At 43.7% G+C, this 21,169-nt stretch overlaps 3 protein-coding genes across 3 annotated transcripts in view; 2 read left to right on the top strand and 1 right to left on the bottom strand.

The window, feature by feature from the left end:
* Positions 1 to 1,354: 1,354 nt before the first annotated feature.
* Positions 1,355 to 3,047, top strand: LOC109880005 (C-X-C chemokine receptor type 4-like). Its single transcript, XM_020472226.2, has 2 exons — positions 1,355 to 1,472; positions 1,653 to 3,047. Exons 1-2 carry the CDS (start codon positions 1,458 to 1,460, stop codon positions 2,757 to 2,759), a joined length of 1,122 nt encoding a protein of 373 aa, XP_020327815.1. The 5' UTR covers positions 1,355 to 1,457; the 3' UTR covers positions 2,760 to 3,047.
* Positions 3,048 to 7,517: 4,470 nt separating this feature from the next.
* On the top strand, positions 7,518 to 11,190 carry abhd4 (abhydrolase domain containing 4, N-acyl phospholipase B). Its single transcript, XM_020472216.2, has 8 exons — positions 7,518 to 7,717; positions 8,286 to 8,371; positions 8,479 to 8,583; positions 8,731 to 9,022; positions 9,232 to 9,419; positions 9,523 to 9,634; positions 9,866 to 10,052; positions 10,185 to 11,190. The coding sequence occupies exons 1-8, from the start codon at positions 7,674 to 7,676 to the stop codon at positions 10,272 to 10,274; spliced, it is 1,104 nt and encodes a 367-aa protein (XP_020327805.1). The 5' UTR covers positions 7,518 to 7,673; the 3' UTR covers positions 10,275 to 11,190.
* Positions 11,191 to 11,839: 649 nt separating this feature from the next.
* Positions 11,840 to 21,169, bottom strand: part of LOC109879994 (protein-glutamine gamma-glutamyltransferase K-like) — a 27,245-nt gene continuing 17,915 nt past the window's right edge. The window contains exons 5-14 of the mRNA XM_020472215.2: positions 19,635 to 19,753; positions 19,353 to 19,460; positions 18,755 to 18,932; positions 17,609 to 17,747; positions 16,583 to 16,775; positions 16,101 to 16,254; positions 15,286 to 15,570; positions 14,857 to 15,017; positions 13,288 to 13,424; positions 11,840 to 12,846 (exon numbers count right to left, since the gene is read on the bottom strand). Of these exons, the coding sequence (XP_020327804.1) occupies positions 12,702 to 12,846; positions 13,288 to 13,424; positions 14,857 to 15,017; positions 15,286 to 15,570; positions 16,101 to 16,254; positions 16,583 to 16,775; positions 17,609 to 17,747; positions 18,755 to 18,932; positions 19,353 to 19,460; positions 19,635 to 19,753 (1,619 nt within the window). The 3' untranslated portion in view covers positions 11,840 to 12,701. The remainder of the gene's footprint in view (positions 12,847 to 13,287; positions 13,425 to 14,856; positions 15,018 to 15,285; positions 15,571 to 16,100; positions 16,255 to 16,582; positions 16,776 to 17,608; positions 17,748 to 18,754; positions 18,933 to 19,352; positions 19,461 to 19,634; positions 19,754 to 21,169) is intronic.

Below are 21,169 nucleotides of genomic sequence, written 5' to 3'. Positions count from 1 at the left end.
AAAGGCACCCTGCGCCTCCAGATCTCGCACCAATCTTTAGCATGTGGAGCATAGACTGGCGAACTGAGAGGGAACACGGTAATAAGACACAGTGTTCGTTTAGGGTGAAAGGACCTGTGGGAGACCAGCAGGTATTTAACTGAACAGAGAATGGGATGAGATAAGCATGTGACATTCATGACTATAATATCACACACACACACAATCAGTGGTGTAAAGTTCTACTTAAGTCATTATTTTGTATCTGTACTTCACTTTACTATTTTTTTTTTTGAAAACTGTTACTTTTTACTACATTCCTAAAGAAAATTATGTACCTTTTACTCCATACATTTTCCCTGACACCTAAAAGTACTCGTTACATTTTGACTGCTTAAGCAGGACAGGAAAATGGTCCAATTCACGCACTTATAAAAAGAACATCCCTGGTCATCCCTACTGCCTCTGATCTGGCAGACTCACTAAACACAAATGCTTTGTTTGACAATTATATCTGAGTGTTGGAGTGTGCCCCTGGCTCTCCGTACATTTCTAAAACTAGAAAATGGTGCCGTCTGGTTTGCTTAATATAAGGAATTTGAAATTATTTTATACTTTTACTTTTACTTTTGATACATCAGTACATTTTATCAATTACATTTACTTTTGATATTTAAAATCAAACGTTTTTAGACTTTTACTCAAGTAATATTTTACTGAGTAACTTTTACTGGGTAACTTTCACTGAGTCATTGTCTATTAATGTATCTTTATTTTTAGTCAAGTAGGACAATTGGGTCCTTTTACCACCACTGCACATAATCATAACCATATCATATCAGATGACGCAAGTGTGAAAATTCTCTCACAGAGCCGAAACTCCGGCTACTCATGCAGGACTGTTCAGCTCTGTGTAAAAGGGACTAAGAGGTGCAACACTAAAACAGTTCTCTCTCTCTCTCTCTCTCTCTCTCTCTGTTGATCTCTCTTACACACACACATGCACGCACAAACACGCACACACACATACACAGTGCAGCTGTACCCCCATATACACACGCAGTACATCTGTACAGTGAGAATGTGTTTAAAACATTTCCTCTTTACTTTGGTTGACTCTCAAGTAGACAACAGTGTTATATCATCATGCTATTGCCAACAATATTATTCTCACAGATTTTATGTTAGGAGCCTAAACAATAAACAAAGGCACACACAAACACACACACACACACACACACACACACAATCAATATCCTGTGATATAGCCACTTTCAGCAGCTGACACCTCGAAAACAGGAAAAGCGTTTCCACGGGACACAGATGTGTGTGTGCGTGTGGGTTGAGGGTGGAGCAAGTGAGGGAGCGGTGTTGGCACGGCTATTTAACCTCACCGGGTACAAAACTATACTCCACTCTGAGAAGAAAAAGAGAAAAGGGCCGTAAAGAACGGAGACAGAGAGTAAGCTGGCTCCATCATGTCCTATTATGAGGTACGGTTTCATTCAGTATTTAGACCATGTTAACAAACTTTTATGGGACTTTATATTACTGGAACATTAATCTCAGTTATCATGTTATTCACTTATCAGATTGTAGAATCTGTTCTTAGAGTTTTGCACATGTATTTGCAAGTTTACTCAATTATCCTCTCTTTCTTCCTCTCTCTAAAGCACTTTGTGATATCAGAATCGGATAATGACTACAATGACACAAGTTCCGGTTTTGGTTCTGGCTTGGGGGATTTCGGCACTGGATTTGAGGAGCCGTGTGACCGTGAGCTGCTGAGCCCAAGTGTGCAGCGTATCTTCCTCCCGGTGGTGTACGGCTTCATCTTCACCCTGGGGATCACTGGGAACGGCCTGGTGGTGTTCGTACTGGGCTGCCAGCGGAAGGCCCGTCTAAGCCTAACGGACCGCTACCGGCTGCACCTCTCCGCTGCTGACCTGCTCTTCGTTCTGGCACTGCCCTTCTGGGCTGTAGATGCTGCGCTCGGGGACTGGCGCGTCGGAGCGGTCATGTGCGTGGGCGTGCACGTCATCTACACAGTGAACCTATATGGCAGTGTGCTGATCCTAGCCTTCATCAGTCTGGACCGCTACCTTGCAGTGGTCAAAGCCACGGTAACCAGCACCACACACACCCGGCAGCTGCTGGCACACAGGCTGGTGTACGCTGGCGCCTGGCTGCCTGCTGGTCTCCTGGCCATCCCTGATATGGTGTTCGCTCGGACCCAGGAGGCAGGGGAGGGGGAGATGGTGTGCACGAGGCTCTACCCGCCGGAGAACGCCCCACTGTGGGTGTCCCTGTTCCACCTGCAGACTGTGCTGGTGGGGCTGGTGGTGCCGGGCCTGGTGCTGCTGGTGTGTTACTGCGTGATTGTGTCCAGGCTGACCCGGGGGCCGTTGGGGGGCCAGAGACAGAAGAGGAGGGCGGTGCGGACCACTGTAGCTCTGGTTCTCTGTTTCTTCCTCTGCTGGCTGCCGTACTGCATTGGCATCGCCGTGGATGCTCTCCTCCGCTTGGAGCTGATCCCTCGAGGCTGTACGCTGGAGTCAGGCCTGGGGGTGTGGTTAGCGGTGTCTGAACCAATGGCGTACGCTCACTGCTGCTTGAATCCGCTGCTCTATGCGTTCCTTGGAGTGGGATTCAAGAGTTCTGCTCGCCGCGCCCTCACACTTACACGCACCTCCAGCCTGAAGATTGTCCCACGTAGACGAACAGGCGCCATGACGTCCACAACGACAGAGTCAGAGTCATCTAGTCTGCACTCCAGTTAACAGAGACAATAGACTATAGCCTAATATTATGTGTGTGTGTGTGTGCGTGTGTGTGTGTGTGTGTGTGTGTGTGTGTGTGTGTGTGTGTGTGTGTGTGTGTGTGTGTGTGTGTGTGTGTGTGAGAGAGAGAGAGAGTAAGGAGAAGTCTGCTGGTCAGTCGGTCTTTCTAATGTCCTGAGATTTTTTAGGTAAATATTTTTTGCTTTGCCCCCATTCACTGTTGTTTTGGTATTTATGTAGGCTTTTTTATGGCTCAACATGTTTGTAATAAAATGTACAAAAACATTATATTAGTTTTCACTAGTTTCTCTCATTGAGTAGTGTTATGGTGTGTGTACGTGTGTGTGTCAGAGAGAGAGCAAAAGAGAGATGGAGGTGTACCTTAATGCTCTTGAATGTGTAATGGGGTAAATTCCCATGGTGCAGTTGGCCATTCAAGCGCACCTAAAACAACCTGCTGTGCGTGTGGGCAGGAGGGCAGACATGAACTAGTTCTCAGGTGTTGTTATTGGAGCTGTTTACCCCCCACCGACATAGGTAAGGGGCTAATAGATTTGTGTGTGTTCATGTGTGATGATGTGTTCGTGTGTGTGTGTGTTCGTGTGTGTGTGTGTGTGTGTGTGTGTGTGTGATGACGATGGGTGGAAGGTGGGCCTCATATCATGTTATAATCATCATGATACTCCTCTCACTATTACACAGTCACAGCCCCCCCCCCCCCCCCCCCCCCACACACACACACACACTGAAAATGAAACTAGCTGATATTTTAGACATGTGACTTTGTACCAGGTGTGAGTGAGTCACAACAACAGCAAAACATTAGCGTGCTTGTGTGTGCACGTGCGTGCGTGTGCTTGTGAGCGTTTGTGAATGCTGATTTGAATCCCAGAGCCGACTTGGTGAAAATCTGTCCAACATACATGTTAATCATTTAACAGACACTCTTATCCAGAACGACTTACAGGAGAAATTAGGGATAAGTGCATTGCTCAAGGGTACATGGACAGATTTTCAGCAAGTCGGCTCGGGGATTCAAATCAGCATTCACAAACTCTCACACGCACACGCACGCACGTGCACACACAAGCGTGCTAATGTTTTGCTGTTGTTGTGACTCACTCACACCTGGTACAAAGTCACATGTCTAAAATATCAGCTAGTTTCATTTTCAGTGTGTGTGTGTGTGTGTGTGTGTGGGGGGGGGGGGCTGTGTAATAGCGAGGGGAGTATCATGATGATTATAACATGATATGAGGCCCACCTTCCACCCAACTAGTGGAAGCCGGCATAATGGGTGGACTGGCACGGCCATTGCGAGTGTACCAATAGCACAGATAGAATAATGAGATTAATATTTCACTGCATGTATAAATGTGAAGCATCCATTTGGCGTTTCCACTCACTATCAAATATGGTGATCAGAGGAAGACCCGTGGCCGGGCAGTGGGTGAAGATGGAGCGAGATGGATTTTGGCCAACATTCTGCAAATTTTCTCATCAATGAACATTTGATCTCCAGACAGTTTTCTGTTTCCAAAACTACAATCTGTACCAAACAGAGTGAACTGTGTTTTGTAAACTGAATTACTTGCCAAAGTTTTTAAAAATGGTGTTGTTCAGAAGCAGCACAAGAGCAAATTTTTTTTGGGGGGGGGAATATTTGTTGCTTTGCCCCCATTCACTGCTGTTATGGTATTTATGTAGGCTTTTTTATGGCTCAACATTTTTGCAATAAAATGTGCAAAAACATTATATTAGTCTTCACTAGTTTCTCTCATTGAGTGGTGTTATGGTGTGTGTACGTGTGTGTGTCAGAGAGAGAGCAAAAGAGAGATGGAGGTGTACCTTAACTCTCTTGAATGTGTAATGGGGTAAATTCCCATGGTGCAGTTGGCCATTCAAGCGCACCTAAAACAACCTGCTGTGCGTGTGGGCAGGAGGGCAGACATTAACTAGTTCTCAGGTGTTGTTATTGGAGCTGTTTACCCCCCACCGACATAGGTAAGTGGCTAATAGATTTGTGTGTGTTCGTGTGTGATGATGTGTGTGTGTGTGTGTGTGTGATGATGTGTGTGTGTGTGATGACCATGGGTGGAAGGTGGGCCTCATATCATGTTATAATCATCATGATACTCCCCTCACTATTACACAGTCACAGTCCCCCCCCCACACACGCTGAAAATGAAACTAGCTGATATTTTAGACATGTGACTTTGGACCAGGTGTGAGTGAGTCACAACAACAGATAAACATTAGTGTGTGCGTGCATGCTGGTTCGAATCCCCGAGTTGACTTGGTTAAAAATCTGTCCTTGTACCCATGAGCAACACACTTAACCCTACTTAACCCTAGTTAAATGACTCAAATGTATGTTGGAGGGCTGAAGTGTGGGTTAGAGGCCAAAGCTGTTGACATGGACAGGAAGCATTAACTTCTGGCAAGACCATTAGATAATATCCACATGTGGACACACAATATGTAGCAGATTTAGGCTTATTTTAGGCTGAGCCTAAATGCCACTAACTTTGCACTATGAAATAATGCTTCTTTTGACAACACAAGTCATGTCCATGCTAATATTGACTCAAAGGAAGGCCTAAACAGTTATGAAAATGTGTTCATATAATACAATTGAAGTCGGAAGTTTACATACACTTATGTTGGAGTCATTAAAACTCATTTTACAACCACTCCACAAATTTCATGTTAACAAACTATAGTTTTGGCAAGTCGGTTAAGACATCTACTTCGTGCACGACAAAAGTAATTTGTCCAACAATTGTTTACAGACAGATTATTTCACTTATAATTCACAGTATCACAATTCCAGTGGGTCAGAAGTTTACATACACTAAGTTGACTGTACCTTTAAACAGCTTGGAAAATTCCAGAAAAGGATGTCATGGCTTTAGAAGCTTCTGATAGGCTAATAGACATCATTGAGTCAATTTGTTCTACCGAAGTCGATGCCTCTCCTTGTTTGGGAGGTGCTCGGCGGTCGACGTCACCGGTCTTCTAGCCATCATTGATCCATTTTTCATTTTCCATTGGTTTTGTCTTGTGTTCCTACACACCTGATTCCAATCCCATTCATTACTTGTTGTGTATTTAACCCTCTGTTTCCCCTCATGTCCTTGTCAGAGATTGTTTGTTGTTCATTTATCGTGTTGTTTGTATTGGTGCATGACGGGTCCTCGTACCCACTTTGTTTTGATTATTGTCATGGTTTTGGAGCTATGTTTTTAAGCTACTCCATTTTACCAAGTTCGATTCTCCTGCGCCTGACTTCCCTGCCACCTATACACACGTATAGGACACAATTGGAGGTGTACCTGTGGATGTATTTCAAGGCGTACCTTCAAACTCAGTGCCTCTTTGCTTGACATCATGGGAAAATCAAAAGAAATCAGCCAAGACCACAGAAAAAACATTGTAGACCTCCACAAGACTGGTTCATCCTTGGAAGCAATTTCCAAATGCCTGAAGGTACCACGTTCATCTGTACAAACAATAGTAAGCAAGTATAAACACCATGGGACCACGCAGCTGTCATACCGCTCAGGAAGGAGACGTGTTCTGTCTCCTAGAGATGAATGTACTTTGGTGCAAAAAGTGCAAATCAATCCCAGAACAACAGCAAAGTACCTTGTGAAGATGCTGGAGGAAACAGGTACAAAAGTATCTATATCCAAGTAAAACGAGTCCTATATCAACATAATCTGAAGGGCCGATCAGCAAGGAAGAAGCCACTGCTGCACATTGCAACTGCACATGGGGACAAAGATTGTACTTTTTGGAGAAATGTCTTTTGGTCTGATGAAACAAAAATAGAACTGTTTGGCCATAATGACCATCGTTATGTTTGGAGGAAAAAGGGGGAGGCTTGCAAGCTGAAGAACACCACCATGTTGTGGGGGTGCTTTGCTGCAGGAGGGACTGGTGCACTTCACAAAATAGATGGCTTCATGAGGCAGGAAAATTATGTGGATATATATTGAAGCAACATCTCAAGACATCAGTCAAGTTAAAGCTTGGTCACAAATGGGTCTTCCAAATGGACAATGACCCCAAGCATACTTCCAAAGTTGTGGCAAAATGGAATAAGGACAACAAAGTCTAGGTATTGGAGTTTCCATCACAAAGCTCTAACCTCAATCCTAAAGAAAATTTGTGGGCAGAACTGAAAAAGCGTGTGCGAGCAAGGAGGCCTATAAACCTGACTCAGTTACACCAGCTCTGTCAGGAGGAATGGGCCAAAATTCACCCAACTTATTGTGGGAAGCTTGTGGAAAGCCACCTGAAACGTTTGACCCAAGTTAAACAATTTAAAGGCAATGCTACAAAATACTAATTGAGTGTGTGTAAAATTCGACCCACTGGGAATGTAATGAAAGAAATTAAAGCTGAAATAAATAATTCTCTCTACTATTATTCTGACCGTTCACATTCTTAAAAATAATGTAGTGATCCTAACTGACCTAAGACAGGGAATTTTTACTAGGATTAAATGTCAGGAACTGTGAAAAACGAATGAAATGAAATGAAATGTATTTGGCTAAGGTGCATGTAAACTTCCGACATCAACTGTTTGTCCTAATTATATTGTAGACTTGTATAACTTGTATAACTAGCCGAAGAATATCAACGATTGGCAAGAAAGCCAACGAAGCTGGTCATAATGGACAAAGCAGAAAAATGACAGCCAGCTTAACGAATCATAACGTCTGTGGACGAAACTCCACCCACCCCTGGGTCAGCTGACTTAGGAATGTTCGTGTTACAAAACATTGAACACGGATGTTTGGCACTGTACACGAGTCGCAATCTCGAACAGAGGAAATCCCTACTAATTTTTGACGTTTGTTAGGCTACTGCTACAGCTTGTGTATCGTTATCAGAATATGTCATGCTATGGATCCCACAGTAGCGCCAATGCAACACGAAACTGAGACAGAGTAAGTTGTAACTCATGTGGTTTAACTATCCTTCCAGACATATCCTACTGCTTTCATAATCTTTTGATGTGTTGATGCTATACCACCTTTAAATGGTCTGGCTATATAATGTCTGTCAAAACAAGTTTTGTTATGATGATGATGGTGGCTGGCCAACTATGACATTGAGACTAGGCTACATAACAGCAACGTAGGTTCGATCTGTGTTCATTGAAGAGCAGTGCAGCAGCGACGCTGTGTGGGGGGAACAAGTAACAGTGAGTGACACAGCACTTTTCATCATGTCCCCTGCATTACTTTAATTACTGCCCCCCCACCTGTGTCAGCTGTTTTTTAATTATAGGGTCAGGAGTTTTCCCTGGTCAGGTCACGTGGTGAGAACTCCTGGTTGTATAACTGTCTGAGGTGTCAAGGAGTACTAGCTTCATGTGTGTTTGATAGGCTGACGCTTAGACCTTTACCCTACTCTGTGTCTGCACTGTAGTGATCATGTCGTTAGTGTCATAGTACAGTGTTCATGTTCCTGACGGCTATAGTAACACAATGTCTATCATCTCTCTCCCTCCAGGCCATACTCTGGGTGGGGCTGGTGGCCTTCCTGGCGTCCGACTTCCATGTCCCTCCTGAAGAGCACAGAGGCCAAGATCCTCTCCTGTAACACCATGTTAATAATGAAAATTCTTTCTATCTTTTCAGAGGAGCTAAATGGTTGACTTCTTGTTTATATAATAACACTTCACGTGTGTGTGTGTGTGTGTCAGGTATACAGAATGAAGTGTGGTCCAGGTTTGTCACGTTACCCAACCAGGACAGGATCTGGACCCTCACGTTGACCAACAAGACCGCCCACAAACCTCTTGAGCAAGGTATTCTCACCGTCTCCTTGTCCCTTTAGGCTTTTGACATATGAATTAGCTTTTGTCTTGGTATTAACTTCTCGTCTGTCTCTCGGTCTGCTTCTCACTCTTCCTTTCTGTCGGTCTCTCTTTCTATGCCTTCCCTCCCTCCTATAGCCCCTAAGAAGACTCCTCTGGTGATGGTCCATGGGTTTGGCGGAGGAGTGGGTCTGTGGATTCGTAACCTGGATGCTCTGAGTCACTCTCGGCCCGTCTACGCCTTCGACCTCCTGGGGTTTGGCCGGAGCTCCCGACCCCCCTTCCCCACAGATGCTGCCCTGGCCGAGGAGCAGTTTGTCAACTCCATGGAGCGTTGGAGGGAGTCTGTAGGCCTGGAGAACATGATTTTATTGGGACACAGTCTGGGGGGATACCTGGCAACATCTTACGCCATCCAGCACCCTTCTAGGTGAGAGGCCATGTTTTTATTTATGATGATGTCATAGTATTGATTGACGTACAGGATGTCTCCATATGTACGGTGACAGTTAGAAAATGTATCTACACTGCACTTTATTATTAATCATTAGTACCATGATTCCTGGTCAGGAAAAACTCCATGACCAATTTTATTATAGTAATGGAATAATAACTTAGATTGTGTCTCCCCTTCTTTAGGGTGAGTCACCTGATCCTGGTGGACCCGTGGGGTTTCCCTGAACACCCACAGCCAGGGGTGGAGACCCCGGCGGGCCAGGGGCCAGAAGTTGTGAAGAGGCCGCCCCTGCCACGCTGGGTCAAGGCTGTGGCCTCAGTCGTCTCACTGTTCAACCCTCTGGCTGTCATCAGAGCAGCAGGTCCATGGGGTGAGAGACACTTTATTCACATTCAGATCACTTATTCAAAGCTTTCACAATTTTATCAATACCTCCATTGTTCCCTTTTTCTCTTTTCCTTTCATTCTGTCAGGTCCAGGGTTGGTAAATAGATTGCGTCCAGATTTCAAGAGGAAATTTGAGGACTTGTTTGATGATGACACCATGACCGAGTACATCTACCACTGTAATGCTCAGACCCCTAGGTACGTAGAGTCACTCCTTGGCTTGCATTACATATCACCACTAAACTGTATACCGCGTTCACATTCTCCTGATCCCATAGGGACATGGCCTTACTTGGCTTTACTAGCCTGAATTTGCCACAGAATGACAAAACATTTATTTCTCCTCAAACCTCTTCCTTTATTCCATTATCCTCTTCCCTCTGTCACTCTTAACCCTCTTTGTCCTCCTTCTCTTCCCTCTATACCCAGTGGGGAGGTAGGCTTCAGGGCCATGTCAGAGTCCCTGGGCTGGGCCAAGAGGCCCATGCTACAGCGGGTTCACCTGCTGCCCCCCTCCATGCCTCTTACCATGCTATACGGTTCACGCTCCTGGGTGGACAGCGCCTCAGGGGACAACGTGGCCCAGATTAGGGTCCAGACAGCCACACGCACTGTGGTGAGGAAGGGGGGAATTTATTTCATTTAAGTTTTGAGGTCTTAGACATACATTTTATCCTCTAAATCTGTATCATACAACAAGACATAATATGATACCCATGTGATCATTCCTGTCTCCATTTCTCTTCAGATGATAGAAGATGCGTCTCACCATGTATATGCTGACCAACCAATGGAGTTCAACAGAGTGGTCCAGAACATATGTAACGATGTAGACTGAAAAAGCATACATGACTGACAAACCAAGATGTCATAATGTGTGTCTTGGTCTGTACCTCGTTAGTGCCACATAATTGGCTCCAATGTTGGTGGGATATTTTTATAAGATGGGCCTATTCCACTACGTTCTGATCAGCGGACACTAGTTGGCTAAGTGGTTATGATGTATGCCATTTAGCAGATGCTTTTATTCAAAGCGACTTAACAGTCATCCGTGCATACATTTTACATGTGGGTGGCCCAGGAGTCAAACCCACAATCCTTCCAGTGCTCTAACAACTGAGCCATTCAGGACCAATTGGAACGCTTAGGGCCAGGAACTGACCATGTGACCTGACCAGGAAAAGTCCTGGGCAGGTTACATGGTCTGGTGAACTCCTGGTTCTGCTCCAATGACTAATGACTGTCAGGGAAACCAGACCCTGCACTGAAGTTCCCCTGTCCAGGTTGGGATGATAGACAAGGCCTTGACAATGTAGTGCTTACTATTCAATCACTTATTCAGTTGTATTTTATCAGTACTGTTCCTATAAGTATGGCAAGGAGTTTTTCCATGTAGTCTGGGAAACATCTAGGATCTAGCTATATGTTATACACAGTTATCCATGGTCATTTAGTTCATATTGCAGCCTTCTGACTAAAGCGAAGTTCACAATTCTGTTATTTGAATGAATTAGTCAATGCAATAAGAGTTTGGATGGAACACTCAATGTTCAGGGTATATAGTTCTGTTTCTTTCTGTAACTATGGTAAATGCCACTGCAGCATGCTTTTATCATGTGCCTGAGTTGGAAAGTAAATATGTGATTGTAATGTTCTCTGTGACCTCCACTATCAAAATACCTGTATTTTATACTACTACATGGATTCAATAGAAATGTATATGATTAAAATAATGCTTATCTTTGATCTCGTCATTGATCTGTCAGGCGTCTGTCTCTCCATGTCGAGGGTATTCAACCATTACTATCCATTTTTCGGTAATTGCTATGCACCTCATTTTGCTTATTTAAAAAGGGTGAAGTATATAGTTAGTAGATTTGTGCTCTCCAGAAGCTAAGCTAAGGATCTTGTTACCACGACTGCTCTGTAAGCTTGAAATGCATCATAATATGTATTCATATGACCACTAGAAGTCAGCATTTTGCTACCTAAGGTACTGTCCTGTGCAGTAGGTTTAGGGTGTTTCCACTGAGTTCTTTGGCACGGAAAAGGAGTGGTGCAGTGCAGAGTCCAATAAGGGGTGTGAGAATGAGCCACACTGATCCCAATCATATCAACTTATAAATGTACTGTAGACATTCAATTAGATGCATGAAATGTTCCATTTCCACAGGATAAAGGGTGCAAGACACACCTTTGCCTGAAGCCATACAAGTTGCATAGATAACAGTTTAATGCATAAGCCAAGACTTCTGGATTAAACAAAGAGACTTGGCTGCAGATGGAAAGTTCTGCTACTATAAATATGTAGTTGCTACAGTGAATAATGGCATCTTTCTGATCTCACACCTTTCCATTCAGTCGGGGCTTGTCTTCCAGGGAGTCATGCACATAACTCAATAGGAAACATCACTGTAGTTGTTTTATTAGCAAATACATTGACAATACAATAAAATGTAACTCTTTAAAACAGTTTACTTCCTTGAATTTTAAGTGCAGTAAAAAGCTGCCTAACACTAGGAGAGCAGAGCGAGGTCAACAAAGGCTTTGTTTCCATCTCTTAATGTTCAGGAGCTGACTCTTTGTTTCATAAGAACAGTTTAAGGCAAGGAAGCACAATGACCAATGAATGGGCCATAATACTGACTTTAGTTATTTCACATAAACACATTGAGAAGGTCATATTTAGGCATAACCCTCATAAAAAATCAAACTAGGGCTTCACCTTCAAATAAGCCATATAAAATACAATTTGACCGACATGTTATGCTACATAAATACTTGGACACTAACATAATGGAATAGTATAATGCATGTATACAGTGCATTTATCAAATGTTTTGATGACAGCACCATGACATTGTTTGTTAAAAAATACAGTAATATTAGATAATGTACAGCTAGATAATTACATTTACCACAGGATTTTTCATAAACTATTTCAATGGCCCCAACAATAGTTTGATGTTTCTTCTTTATAGGTGTGGACAGCCCTTACAGTAACAGCAAATCCATTTCAGAACAAAGTTTACTGGTGGTTCTAGGATATTACGTGAGTATCAAAAAGATTAGCGCTTGTTAACAATCGTTTACAACTTCATCCAAAGATCAGGATATTTCCATAATTACATGACAGCATGAAATATCAAATATATCAAACAATACTTATGCCTTGGGGGAACTGAATAAAAGGTTTCCCATTTTCTATGATGAGACTTGAATTAAAGGCCAGGTAAGTGGATAGGAGAGAGCTGCAGGCTCCCTCTCATTGGTTCTGGACGTCGATGTCAGCAACGCCGTGCACCTGTGTCAGCTGTTTACAGTCCAGAGCCGCTACCAACTTCCTGGGCCCAGCCTGGGTAGGGATGAAGTGTTCTGTCAGAGTCACCGTGGAGTGGCTTCCAACATCACTGAGAGAGCGAGACAGAGAGAAAGGTGGGTTAATATTACTTACAAGAGGGTCAAAGAGGGGTTTTAATACAGAGACAGATGTGAGCGTAATTGACAGAGAAAAGGCAAGGATGAAATTTGATCAGAGAATTTTCCTGCCAAGCAGGAAATGCAAACATGTAGTTTGTTTGAGTTTTAAAAATGCTTTTAAAGTTTTACATTTCCACTTACAAATTTCAGACTTGATTTTCCCCAGCAAAAAGTATCAACCCCTATAAACCCCTAAATATAATCCACATAATAATAATTCACATTTCCTGTTGCTGCAGGATTATTTTCCTGCAGTAGCAAACTTGCTCAAATTAAGATCCTTCATCTGTACATTGAGATGGTTACAGGGTCTTGCCCATAGAGATCATGTTAAATTACTTGTTTTCTAATTCTTAACTTTATGATCTTACCCCACAACCACCTCGCGGACCTTCTGCAGGCCCAGTCCCTCCACCCTAAACACCACACCCCTCAGTTTATGTGGCAGAGGGTTGGTGAACGTGATCTTGGCTGCCATCTCCTTACCCACCACCGCGTCCCCTTCAGGCTGAGGAAACAAACACATCATACTTTCAGTGTTGCTGTTTATCTGGGCACTGACATCTGTATGCAGTCTGTACCATGGCTGCTAGTCCAGACATCTGTATGCAGTCTGTACCATGGCCGCTAGTCCAGACATCTGTATGCAGTCTGTACCATGGCTGCTAGTCCAGACATCTGTATGCAGTCTGTACCATGGCTGCTAGTCAAGACATCTGTATGCAGTCTGTACCATGGCTGCTAGTCAAGACATCTGTATGCAGTCTGTACCATGGCCGGTAGTCAAGACATCTGTATGCAGTCCCCACCATGGCCGCTAGTCAAGACATCTGTATGCAGTCTGTACCATGGCTGCTATTCCAGACATCTGTATGCAGTCTGTACCATGGCTGCTAGTCAAGACATCTGTATGCAGTCTGTACCATGGCTGCTAGTCCAGACATCTGTATGCAGTCTGTACCATGGCTGCTAGTCCAGACATCTGTATGCAGTCTGTACCATGGCCGCTAGTCCAGACATCTGTATGCAGTCTGTACCATGGCTGCTAGTCAAGACATCTGTATGCAGTCTGTACCATGGCCGCTAGTCCAGACATCTGTATGCAGTCTGTACCATGGCTGCTAGTCAAGACATCTGTATGCAGTCTGTACCATGGCCGCTAGTCAAGACATCTGTATGCAGTCCCCACCATGGCCGCTAGTCAAGACATCTGTATGCAGTCTGTACCATGGCCGCTAGTCAAGACATCTGTACTACTTAATTTCTACGGCATTGCATTGGGTTTGGTATATACAGTTGAAGTTGGAAGTCTACATACACTTAGGTTGGAGTCTTTAAAACTCGTTTTTCAACTACTCCACAAATTTCTTGTTAACAAACTATAGTTTTGTCAAGTCGATTAGGACATCTACTTTGTGCATGACACAAGTCATTTTTCCAACAATTGTTTGCAGACAGATTATTTATAATTCACTGTATCACAATTCCAGTGGGTCAGAAGTTTTGATACACTAAGTTGACTGTGCCTTTAAACAGCTTGGATAATTCCAGAAAATGATGTCATGGCTTTAGAAGCTTCTGATAGGCCAATTGACATAATTTGAGTCAATTTGAGGTGTATCTGTGGATGTATTAATTAATCATTCTCTCTACCATTATTCTGACACTTCACATTCTTAAAATAAAGTGGTGATCCAAATTGACCTAAAACAGGGAATTTTTACTAGGATTAAATGTCAGGAATTGTGAAAAACTGAGCTTAAATGTATTTGGCTAAGGTGTATGTGAACTTCCAACTTCAACTGTATATTTAAATAAAGAACTGAACATAACCAGCATACTGTATACAGTACTGTTGCTCAAATATAACTTTTTGAATTCCAATTTGAACCTCATAGGAATCCAGTGACAGGTTGTGCTAAAGCATACAGATGTCTTACCTCGATGTTGAGGTCCGGTGTGCGGAGCCTGAAGTTGGTCTGAGTGGCAAGGACCTGCTGGGTCTCAGAGACCCGTCCAGACAGAGTCAGCATCAGAGCAGCCTGGTCCACCAACTGGTTCTGGTAGCTCTGGTAGGGTAGGACCCACTGCATGGTCTTCACTGAGGAGGAAGAGAAATTGAGATTACTACACATTCTACAGTACAGGGGTCAGATGAGAGGATTGAGGATACACATGCGGTAACAGCAAATGCAGAGTGGAGACAATATTGTTACTGAGCTGAAAAGGTGCTAGCGGGGAATGCTGCTGGCCTCAGTTGGGTTGAGATAGAAGTTGCTCTAAGCCACAGGTCTAGGATCAGATTACAATTATCTGACCCTGTAGCAGTTAGGGGCAACATCCTCCAACTATTCCCCTTGCCGACTCACCTTCATTGGGCATGAGTTCCACAGGCAGTTTGTTTTTCTGGACGGTTCCCTTCAGCACCCCGGTGTAGTACATGACGGCCACCTGGCTGTGGAGCGTGGTTCTGCGCGGCTGGGAGCTCAGGTTGGTCACCACGATGGTCAGCTGGGCATCTTCCCCCATACGAGGCCCCTCCCCCTCCATCTTCACCTCCACGCTCACGTCCTTCGCCATCGGCGTGGAGTACACATCAGGCCTGGTGCCATAGCGACTGGCCGTCTCCACAGCAATGCGCTCTTCCTCGGATTCTGGTTAGTGGGGGGAATCAGAGAGGGGACATTATTGTTTGTGTGCTAATTTCAATCAAAAACCTCATTATCCCAGGTAATGACAGTGTGATTATCTGACTATCCCTGATGTCTATATTGAAAATGCTGTTCATTGCAGGGTTGTTGTTTTTGACCGAGTGTCATAGCCTGATCTCAGATTATTAAATTTTATTTAACCTTTATTTAACTAGGCAAGTCAGTTAAGAACAAATTCTTATTTACAATGATGGCCTAAGAACAGTGGGGTCTACCCCTGAACAACTGCCTTGATCAGTGGTAGAACGACAGATTTTTACCTTGTTAACTCGGGGATTTGATCTAGCAACCTTTCAGTTACAGGCCCAACGCTCTAACCACTAGGCTACCTGCCAACCCCCACTAGACTACCTAGTCTTGTCTTTACAGGTGAGTGATGTCACCCTTACAACCGGAGTGTTATTCCATGTGTAAATACGGTTACCAAGCGACCCTCTGACAGTGTATTGAAGTGCATGATGACATCACTGTACCTTCGGTGTGTTTGTACAGGTGTGTGATGTCAGCGCGCTCATCAGAGCCCACAGCTTTGGTGCTGATGAAGTGTCCCACTGCCTTCTTCTCACTGTGGATCTGAGTGAAGGAACCGTCCAGGTTCCTCTGCCAGTAGATCTTATCACTGTTCACCTGAGGAGACACAGACAGACAGGCAGGATCAGCACCATTCATTCATGGAGAAACAGGGAAAGTGTTTAATATTTGATAAAATATAGGAAAAGTTATCCAAGGTCAGTTTAGCCATTTCTTCTCTAATTTGAGATCTGTGATGTGTAAGGTGAAGTATGTTTCAATTGGTAGATCATGGTGCTTGCAACGGCAGGATTGTGGATTCGATTTCCAGGGCCACGCATGACTAAGTCGCTTTGGATAAAAGCATCTGCTAAATGGCATATTTTATTATTAGTATTCACAACTGATCATAGATCTTCAACCATCTCCTTCCCATAGAGCTCACCTCAGCGAAGACGAAGGGCGTGTCATATTTGTGGTAGACCTGGCCGGTGCGGATGGCGGTGACAGAGGCGGGGCCACAGCGGAAGGTCCCCTGGCTGGTCTCCTGGGGGGTGGAGTCTAGTGCCTGCCAGCCACCCATACCAGGAGGAAGGTCTGGCCTGGACATCCAACAGTCGTTCCATACATGGAAGTTCCTACACAGAGAAGGGGGTTGTTAGGATTACATAGTTAAGAGTATCTGACCGCAAGGCGCTACCGAGGGTAGTGCTTACGGCCCAGTACATCCCTGGGGCCAAGCTTCCTGCCATCCAGGACCTCTATACCAGGCGGTGTCAGAGAAAAGCCCTAAAAAGTGTCAAAGACTCCAGCCATCCTAGTCATGGGCTTTACCGGAGTGCCAATTCTAGGTCCACAAGGCTCCTTAACAGCCATAAGACTGCTATTAGCATTGATCCCCTTTTTTTACACTGCTGATATTCACTGTTTATTATCATTGCATAGTCACTTTACCCCTACCTACATGTGCAGTACATATTACCTCAATTACCTGGACTAATCTGTACCCCGCACATTGACTCGGTACCGCTACACATTGTATATAGACTTGTTATTGTTATTTTATTGTGTAACTTTTTTTCTTACTTTACTTTATTTCTCAAATAAATGAGCAAATATTTTCTTACTTACTTTTTACAAAATTCTGCATTGTTGTTTACAGACTTGTAAGTTAGCATTTCACGGTAAAGTCTACACTTGTCTACACTTGTAGACACTTGTTGTATTCGGCGCATGTGATAAATACAATTTGATTTGCTTTTACCGAAGACATTTATTTCTATAACTCCAGCCTGGTGTTTTTTTTATAGAGTATGATTTGTGGCAAGGCATTTCTGTGTATTTAGAGCAAAGCCAAATATACACTCATGTGGCCTGGATTGAAGTGGAGAACTCTTAACCTGTGGCAGGTTAGATGCACTTGACCTGGCCAGGAAAAACCGGGCTCTACATCATTTGGATTATAACTCACCAAACAGAGTCGGAGTTGAGGTTGTCCAGCGGATCCATATTCTCATCCAGATACACGTCTGTTGTGAGTGAGACATCTGTGTCGTGGGCAGACTGGAAGTTTGTTACACTACGACACGGTATACCCAGACACCTGAGCACTGAGAGATGGAGAGAGAGGGGAGGGGGGTTGAGAGAGCGAGACCAGGTAAAAAAAGAGTGTATATGAAGTCAAGTGACCATAGATATGAAAAGCAAGCAAACAGGAGACATCACACAGCCTTAATTGTGCACAGGTCAACTCTTTGTTCACCAACACCCGCCCGCAATTGCTAATAACCCATCAGAGAAGGGGAATGATTTTGACAGGGGGTGGAGGATTTTTCCCCTGCCTGATATTGATATGTTTCTGCTTATAATTTCTGACATTTTGGTAGGCTATTTGTTAGTTGTAACTTGTTTATAATCATTAGATACATGCAGCTTCTCTTCTGTCATTATATGTTGCCCTAGAAGACTAAATAAACCCTTGCTCAACAGAATGTCATAAATCGATAGAATAAATGTTTCAATCTAGTTGAAATCGATCAAGTTCTCTGTCATCTCTGTTTCTTTTGCAGAGCAAAGATGTTTATGGACCGTGTACATAGCTGCTGGAAGTAGGGGTGCTGAGGGTGCTGCAGCATCCCCTAAAAAATCGGAATAAAAATTAAAGTCTTACAAAAGAATGTGTTAAAATGTAGTGCACTGGGCCTTTACTAGTCCTGTTTTAGGGGACCAATATAATGTCTGTAGCTCAGGCCCAAATACTTTTTCTGCTCGTTCGCAAAAGCATTTGATGATTAGCATGTAAGCTATTGGGCGAGTGTATAGTTATTGACCTTAAAGCTTAGGCTTACACATTAATACCAGATAGCCTAAAATAATGAAAGAAAAACCTTGCTTTCTTTGCTCGCTTCCTCTTTATTCAACCCACCCGCCCTTCATCCACAAAATACTTAATGACCCTAAACCCACCCGCTATAACCAGGGGACTGCGGGTTATGAGTCAACCCGCGCATCACTACAACATACGGGCTTGTGTGGATCATCATATTGCCACTGTGTCTATGTATGCAAAACACATGTGTAGAAACTAGTACGGGCACACACACACACACACACACACCTGTGGTGGTAACGCCAGAGAAGACCCAGCATTGTCCGTATTTGACAGGCTGGCCTCCCTCCTTGTGGTATTTCATCAGAATGTCCACACTGCCACTCCAGGCTGTAGGGGAAACTCCTCCCACATAGTTCCCTGACCAGTTTCCTGCCAGGACCCCATTGTCATCTGGGGAGTTGATCTGATGCATCAAAGGGAGAGAGAGAATTAGAACGAGTCAAATCAAATTGTATTGGTCAGTTGCACATGTTCAGCAGATGTTATTGTGGGTGCAGCAAAATTCTAGCTCCAACAGTGCAGTAATATCTAATAATTCACAACAATACACACAACCTAAAAGTAAACTAATGGAATTAAGGAATATATAAATATTATGATGATTACAGTAAGATAAAGTATAGCAGGTGGTTTATTTAAAAAGGTAAGTTATTGAGAACACATATTTTTTCTACAATAATACAGAAATTGAGATCAGCATAATTCAGATCAATCGTTCATAAAGATGATATGACACATGATTTGGCATAAATACATTGAAAGTATGTGGAGTATGAGAAGCATGATGTACGTTCACTACTGAATAAGTTGACCAGTAACTCACCATGGCAGATATGACTCTGACCACGTTGACAGCATCTCCTCTACCAGACGGAGGGATCTCACTCTTCTCCAGCACATAGAGACAGGCCTCAAGCATCCCCTCAAGGAACTGAACAGCACAAACAGGAGGAAACAGACAGACACAGTGAGATGGGAGAGAGGGTGGAGGTCAAAACAAGGAATAAACAGAGGCTGCTTCTTAAATGACTAGGGTTTGCAGAAAGACTGGGGTTTGCAAAAAGATTTCAATCCAACCACACTTGATTTCCTCCCTGTCTAATACCTGTCCATAGTTCCATGTGCGAGCTCCAATCTGTGTCTCTGTACCGTAGTAGAGTCTTCCTATGTCATTCAGCACATACTCCTTCTTCTCCTCCTCGTCATCCATGTACACTGTGTCAACTAAGGAGAGAGAGAGAGAACCAGGGGACAAAGATTAGGTATACATTTATTCACTCCTGGAGTTACAGGTGAAATGTGTATGTTTTTGCATGACATTTCTTAAATGTTGTTTCATTCACAGTCCACAACATTGTCATATCTGTTTTAAGTACTAAATTACTATTTTGATAAACACCAGGGAGAGTCAGTGTAGCCAGGAGAGGGTTAACTGTTACTAATACAATGTCTGGAGCTCTCAGAGGGGCCTAGCTCATTTATGGGAATAGGGCTGCATTGAATAGATTTCCTCTCAACAAGCGCTCCGAGAGAATCAGAGAGAGAGAGAGGAGAATGAGAGAGAGAATGAGAGAGAGATGAGAGAGAGAGAGAATGAGAAGAGACGAGAGAATGAGAAAGGAGAGAGAGAATGGAAGAGAAGAGAGAGGAGAGAAATGAGAGAGAGAGAGAGAGAGAGAAATGAGAGAGAAGAGAGAGGAGAGAAGGAGAGAGAGAGAGAGAGAGAAATGAGAGAGAGAGAGAGAGAGAAATGAGAGAGAGAGAGAGAGAAAGTAGAGAGAAGGAGAGCGAGAGAGAGAAAAGAGAATGGAGAGGAGAGAGAGAGAGAGAGAGAAGGAGAGAGAATGAGAGAGGAGAGAAAAGAGAATGAGAGAGAGAGAATGAGAGTGAGCGAGAGAGAAATGAGAAGAGAGAGAGAGATAGATGAGAGAGATCGAGAAAGAGACAAAGAGAGAGAAGAGAGAAAGAGAAAGAAGAGAGAATGAGAGAGAGAGAGAATGAGAAGAGAGAGAGAGAAATGAGAGAGATGAAGAGAAATGAGAGAGAGAGAGAGATGAGAGAGAGAGAGAGAATTGAAGAGAGAGAGAGGAATGAGAAGAGAGAGAAGGAAATGAGAGGAGAGAGATGAGAAGAGAGAGAAGAGAGAGAATGAGAGAGAATGGAGAAATGCGAGAGAAATGAAGAGAAGGAGAGAATGAGAGAGAGAGAGAATGAGAGAGAGAGAGAATGAGAGAGAGAGAAGAATGAGAGAGAGAGAGAATGAGAAGAGAGAGAGAATGAGAGAGAGAGAGAATGAGAGAGAATGAGAGAGAGAGAATGAGAGAGAATGAGAGAGAGAGAGAATGAGAGAGAGAGAGAATGAGAGAGAGAGAATGAAGAGAGAGAGAGAATGAGAGAGAATGAGAGAGAATGAGAGAGAGAGAGAATGAGAGAGAGAGAGAATGAGAGAGAATGAGAGAGAGAAGAGAATGAAATGAGAGAGAGAGAGATGAGAGAGAGAGAGATGAGAGAGAGAGAGAGAAGAGAGAGAGAGAGAATGAGAGAGAGAGAGAATGAGAGAGAGAGAGAGAATGAGAGAGAGAGAGAGAATGAGAGAGAGAGAGAGAATGAGAGAGAGAGAGAATGAGAGAGAGAGAGAGA

The sequence above is a fragment of the Oncorhynchus kisutch genome, linkage group LG30, assembly GCF_002021735.2.
Source record: "Oncorhynchus kisutch isolate 150728-3 linkage group LG30, Okis_V2, whole genome shotgun sequence".
Classification (NCBI taxonomy): domain Eukaryota; kingdom Metazoa; phylum Chordata; class Actinopteri; order Salmoniformes; family Salmonidae; genus Oncorhynchus; species Oncorhynchus kisutch.
Note: the sequence above shows the minus strand (reverse complement) of the source record. Positions and strands in the feature narration are given on the sequence as shown.